General features: G+C 40.3%; 1 protein-coding gene across 1 annotated transcript; it reads right to left on the bottom strand.

The window, feature by feature from the left end:
• Nucleotides 1-1,811: 1,811 nt before the first annotated feature.
• Nucleotides 1,812-2,720, bottom strand: LOC133764334 (olfactory receptor 4C3D). The gene has a single exon (XM_062198002.1). It carries the CDS (start codon nt 2,718-2,720, stop codon nt 1,812-1,814), a length of 909 nt encoding a protein of 302 aa, XP_062053986.1.
• Nucleotides 2,721-6,211: the final 3,491 nt, after the last annotated feature.

Raw genomic sequence — 6,211 nt, forward strand, 5'->3', positions numbered from 1 at the left:
ACTCAACATGATAATGCCAGTTCCAAATATTTCGTTACAACTGATAAGATTTCATTCTTTTTCTATATCTAAACTATATATATATATATATATATATTATATATATATACCATGCTTCTCTTTATCCATCCATCTGATGATGGTTTATATCAAACGCAGAAGCTTCTGCTCAGCAAAAGAACAACCAATAGAGTGAAGAGACATTCGAAAGAATGGAAGAAAATATTTGTAAGCTATTTATCCAACAAAGGATTCATATCCAGAATATATCAGCAACTCAAAAAACTCAACAAAAAAAGAACAACCAATTTAGTTAAGAAAGAGGCAAACAGTCATTTGACACTTCTCAAAAAAAAAAAAAACAAATACAAATAACCAACAAATATATGGAAAAAATGCTCAAACACTAGCCATCAGGGAAATGCAACTCAGAACCACAATGAGATATTTTTTTTTCAAAGTTGTATTTGTTTCATGTGGAGAGAGCAGAAAGATAAACAGACTAGGGAACACTCATCTGCTGTTACTCCCCAAATGCTTGCAATACCTGGGGCTAAACCAGGCCAAAGCCAGGAGCCTGGACATTCAGTCCAGGTCTCTTATGTGGATGGCAGAAACTGAACTACCTGAGCCACCACCTGCTGCTTCCTAGCGTGTGTATTGGCAGGAAGCTGGTACTCAAACCCAGGCACTCTGATGTGGGATGCAGACATCTTAACCACTAGCCAAAAGCATCTGCCCCTGTTTCTTCATTTATGAAAGGAAAATCTGGCCGGTGCCATGGCTCACTTGGCTAACCCTCCGACTGCGGCGCCGGCACCCCTGGTTCTAGTCCCGGTTGGGGTGCTGGATACTAGTCCTGGTTGCTCCTCTTCCAGTCCAGCTCTCTGCTGTGGCCCGGGAGGGTAGCAGAGGATGGCCCAAGTGCTTGGGTCCCTGCACCCACATGGGAGAACAGGAGGAAGGACCCAGCTCCTGGCTTCAAATCGGCGCAGCACACCAGCCATAGCGGCAATTAGGAGAGTGAACCAACGGAAGGAAGACCTTTCTCTCTCTGTCTCTCTCACTGTCTAATTCTACCTGGCAAAAAAATAAATGAAAATCTTACCAACTTCTTGTGATCACAAAATGTGAACTTGTTTTTAAAAGCATTTAGCATAATATCTAACACAAAATTAGTGTTCAATTATTTGTGTGTGTTCATGTTTCCATGTTTATACATTTATTTCAAAGATTTATAGAAAGTATAGCTTATTATATGTAATCATGCTAATGTTAATTTTAGTAAAAACCATTCTATACATTTCCATGATCTGAGTTTAGTCATTCCTAATCTCATTGGCTGTATTCTCAGTGTCCCCAACTGTAGATTCCCCTGATATTATTGAAAAGAGAAATCAGAGCTCGGTGATCATCATCTATCACCAGTGACTGCTATGACCAATATTCTGCTTCCCGGAGTGCCCAGAGTTGAAAAAACAGATTACTGACACTTCAAGGAGATTCTAATAGATGGGCAGTACACACAGGCCAAAGAATGCTGTATCTCAAGCAAAAATGAAGAGAGGGGATCTGTTTCCATGCCCTGGAGTTTAGAGTAAACTGTCAAGAAGAAATTGAAATGGTATATAATTATTTCCTAGTTAATAATATGGGGCATGGAAAGATTAGACATAAATGCAAAATCCAAATTAATTTTATTCTGAAATTTTTAGTGATGTCTCAGCTCTCATCATGGTAATACAAATTTTCACTGCCAGTGACTGGTTATTTCCTTCTCAAATTTATTTCTGACTTCCATCCACAATGGTTCATTTTTTGCAGAGATTTTTCATAGCATTTTTCACCTCTACATTTCTCAGGGTATAAATCAGAGGATTGAACATAGGTGTCAAAATACAGTAAAACACAGCCACAATTTTGTCTATGGACAGAGTGGATGATGGCCGCATATATATGAATATACAAGGGACAAAGAACAAGGCAACAACAGTGAAGTGAGCCCCACAGGTGGAGAGGGCTTTCCGTCTCCCCTCTGCACTATGGGACCTCAAGGAGTGCAGGATGACAATGTAGGAGGCAGCCAGCATGAGGAAGTTCAACAAGCAGATCACACCACTGTTGGCCACCACCAGCAGACCAATGACGAACGTGTTGGTGCAAGCGAGTTCCAGCAAAGGGTACAAGTCACAGACAAAGTGATCGATCACATTGGGTCCACAGAAGGGCAACTGAAGGACCAGGAGGAGCTGAATCAGGGAGTGCAGGAAGCCCCCCAGCCAAGCCAACCCCACTAGCATGGCACAGAGATGCCTGGTCATGATGGCTGTGTAGTGCAGGGGCTTGCAGATGGCCACATAGCAGTCATAGGCCATCACAGTGAGCAGGATGATCTCAGTTCCTCCCAATAAATGAGCGACAAAAAATTGAGCCATGCATCCCTCAAATGAAATAGTTCTCCCCTCATATAAAGAGTCAGCGATGAGTTTGGGAGTCATACACGAGGAATAGCAAGTATCAATAAAGGATAGATATGAGAGGAAAAAGTACATAGGTGAGCCCAAAGAGGGACTGAAGATAATTGTGATAATGATAAGGAGATTTCCCCCAATAGAAACCAGGTAGACAATAAAAAAGAGCACAAACAAAACTCTCTGCACGTCAGGATTTTGTGAGAGTCCCAGCATGAAGAATTCTGTGATGTTTCGTGGATCATCCATGAATCCTGAAGACTTGGGTGAAAAGAGATTTACCAAAAAACTTTTCTATTACCTCTTTCAAACAATTTCAAGAAATTAGTGTGTGTAGAATGTAAATAACCCTCCAAAGTCTTCCCCTTCAGGAAAAAATCTAAGCATCTTAATCTCATTACGGGTTCCTGTATCCTACTGACTCATCTGTGTTTTTCTTCAACTTCCTTCCTGTCCACTACCAAACTGCTCTAAACTCTCTGATCAAGTCATGCTCACTCACAGCTCTTTGCCTTCCACATGCTATTACTTTTGTCTTAACACAATTGTTGCCAATTCCTCTAGCTTGTTCTTATACAACCATCAAGACTAGGCTCAGATATCCTCTCATCAAAAAAGATATATCTTCCCCACCCCAGGTTATATTGTAAGGCCATCCTTATATCCATTTTTAATATCCTTTACTATCCATTCTTGCTCTTTGCACACCACATTGTATAAATCTTGCTCCACCCTCATGCCCCATACTTGGATGTATCCTGAAAGTGTCTTGTGCTATGCTGGAAGCAGGAATTCCATGTATTTTATGTCTATATTGTCTGACCTAGAACAGTGTCTAAGGAGTATTTGACAAATGAATAAAAGCTAAAAACAAAAATAAAGTTGAAAAGTTACACTAAATGGATCTAAGGAGGTGGATAACTTCTTACCAGAATTTTTATTGCATCCTCACATGGCTGATCGATAGAGCCAACAGGATCCTTAATACCACATCTGGTCCACCCTTCTATTTCTTCTGGTCCTACTTCTATTCTGAATGAAGCCAGTGTTAGAAGTCTGTATATATATATAATTAAGTCTGTATAAAACCCAGTCTAAGCAATCTGGGTTCAATGACGGAATAAAGGATCTCATCAATCAATGGGCTACAGGGCATCTCTTGGACCATCACTTCCAGTTTTCTTTGCTAAAAAGCCAAACAAGACAAGTGTCTGCTAATACTAACTGATAGAATCAAAAAGGGAGACAACGATCCAACATGGGAAGTGGGATACACAGCAGACTCATAGAATGGCAGATGTCCTAAACAACACTCTGGCCTCAGAATCAGCCCTTAAGGCATTCGGATCTGGCTCAAGAGCCCATGAGAGTATTGTAGGCATGGAAAGCCATGACACTCTGGAAAAAAAAAAGAAGACCTAAATGAAAGATCTCTGTGAGTGAGATCCCAGTGGAAAGAATGGGGCCATCAAAGAAGGAAGTACCTTTCTCTGAAGGGAGGAGAGAACTTCCACTTTGACTATGACCCTATCGGAATAAGACCAAAGTCGACGAACCCTAAAGGCTTCCATAGCCCTGGCAACTCATGACTAGAGCCTAGGGAGATTACTGATGCCATGAACAGGAGTGTCAAACTGTTAAGTCAGCAACAGGAGTCACTGTGTACTTACATCCCATGTGAGATCTGTCCTTAATGTGTTGTCTAATGTGCAGTGATACTATAACTAGTACTGAAACAGTATTTTTACACTTTGTGTTTCTGCGTGGGTACAAACTGATGAGATCTTTACTAATTATATACTGAATCGATCTTCTGTATATAAAGATAATTGGAAATGAAAAAAAAAAAAACCTGGTGTTAAATTGGAAATGGCATAGAAAATTAATTAATTTTAAAAAAAATATTATGTAGGATCTCTGTCTTTAATGTGCTGTACACTGTTATTTAATGCTATAACTAGTACTCCAACAGTATTTTTATTTCACTTTGTGTTGCTATATGGGGGCAAACTGGTGAAATCGTTACCTAATATATACTAAACTGATCTTCTGTATATAAAGAGAATTGAAAATGAATCATGATGTGATTGGAAGGGGAGAGGGAGTTGGGGGGGGGGTTGTGGGCGGGAGGGAAGTTTTGGGAGGGGGAAGCCATTGTAACCCATAAGCTGTACTTTGGAAATTTATATTCATTAAATAAAAGTTTAATAAAAAAAAACAAAGAATTTTATAGGGATATCTTTGGTTTTAAAATGCAAACATTTTGCCGGCACCGCAGCTCACTAGGCTAATCCTCCGCCTTCCGACGCCGGCACACCAGGTTCTAGTCCCAGTCGGGGCGCCAGATTCTGTCCCAGTTGCCCCTCTTCCAGGCCAGCTCTCTGCTGTGGCACAGGAGTGCAGTGGAGGATGGCCCAAGTCCTTGGGCCCTGCACCCCATGGGAGACCAGGAGGAGCACCTGGCTCCTGCCTTCAGATCAGTGCGGTGCGCCGGCCGCAACACACCGGCCGCGGCGGCCATTGGAGGGTGAACCAACGGCAAAGGAAGACCTTTCTCTCTGTCTCTCTCTCACTGTCCACTCTGCCTGTCAATAAATAAATAAATAAATAAAATAAAATGCAAACATTTTGGAGTGGGCATGTGGCACAGCAGTTAAGATGCCATTTCAGATCCCCAAACCTGTATCTAAGTGCCTGTGTTTGAGTAGGAGTCTGCTCTCATTCGGCTTCCTGCTAATGGGCAAACTGGGAGGGAGCAGTGACAGTTCAAGTACTTGGGTCCCTGCCACCCACACAAGAAACCTGGGTGGAGTTCCTGCCTCCTGTTTTCAGCCTGGCTCAACCTTCACATTGGGAATGAACCAATGGATGGAAAACTTTCTCTCTCTCTTTCTCTCTCTCTCTCTCTCTCTCTCTCCTGCTCTACCCACCCCTACCATCTGTCTTTCAAATACATAATTGGTTAATTAATAAACATTGCTTATTTAATCATACATGTAAATTACAATATATTCATTTCACGTGTTTAAAGTAAATGGAGAAGGGGAATTGTGAGAACTCTCTTCTTAGAACTCAGATTACTGAGACCACAAGGAAGACAAAAGGAACAGAAGATAAGGCAAAAATGCTAGCTCTGGTTTTTGCCAAGGCAGATATCAGCATAACCCCCAAAGAGGATAAAGAAAAGGTAACTGCAAAGACAATCATAATTACTAGACAGAGTTTGGAAAATATTTAAAGAGGAAAGAGAAAAAGTTTACTCTTAGTCCTGCCGTCCAAAAGAGAAAACTTCACATTGTATTTTTGTCATTCTTTCGTCTACTCACAGACTTCTGTTTACTTCTCATTTACTTTTAAAATCATACATATTTTTATGTTCGCCTGATTAATATGAAAATTTAGACAATTTCCCATCATTATAAACTCTATAAAGCATTGATTGTAATCACTGAATATTATTCTGTCAAGTAATTGTATCAAAATGTCATTGTTGCTAATATCATGAAGAATCTCATCTTGGATTAAGTTACTTATGAGTCCCTCAGACAGTCCTAATTTACATAGTTATCAACAAAATGTAGTAGATAAGTGAATTACTTTCACAGAAGCCAATAGTGGATATCTGAATTTTTTTTTTATCTCATCTCATTCTAGTTTTAATTCACTTGTGTTTTCCACCACTGATATTGAACAACTTCTTAGTTTTTCTTACCAGTATACTCTTTTGGAAATCATTAATA

This window comes from Lepus europaeus, chromosome 7, assembly GCF_033115175.1.
Source record: "Lepus europaeus isolate LE1 chromosome 7, mLepTim1.pri, whole genome shotgun sequence".
NCBI classification, from domain to species: domain Eukaryota; kingdom Metazoa; phylum Chordata; class Mammalia; order Lagomorpha; family Leporidae; genus Lepus; species Lepus europaeus.

Coding starts and splice junctions, on each gene's coding strand:
- LOC133764334 (XM_062198002.1), bottom strand. CDS start 2,720: ATGGATGATCCACGAAACATCACAGAATTCTTCATGCTGGGACTCTCA.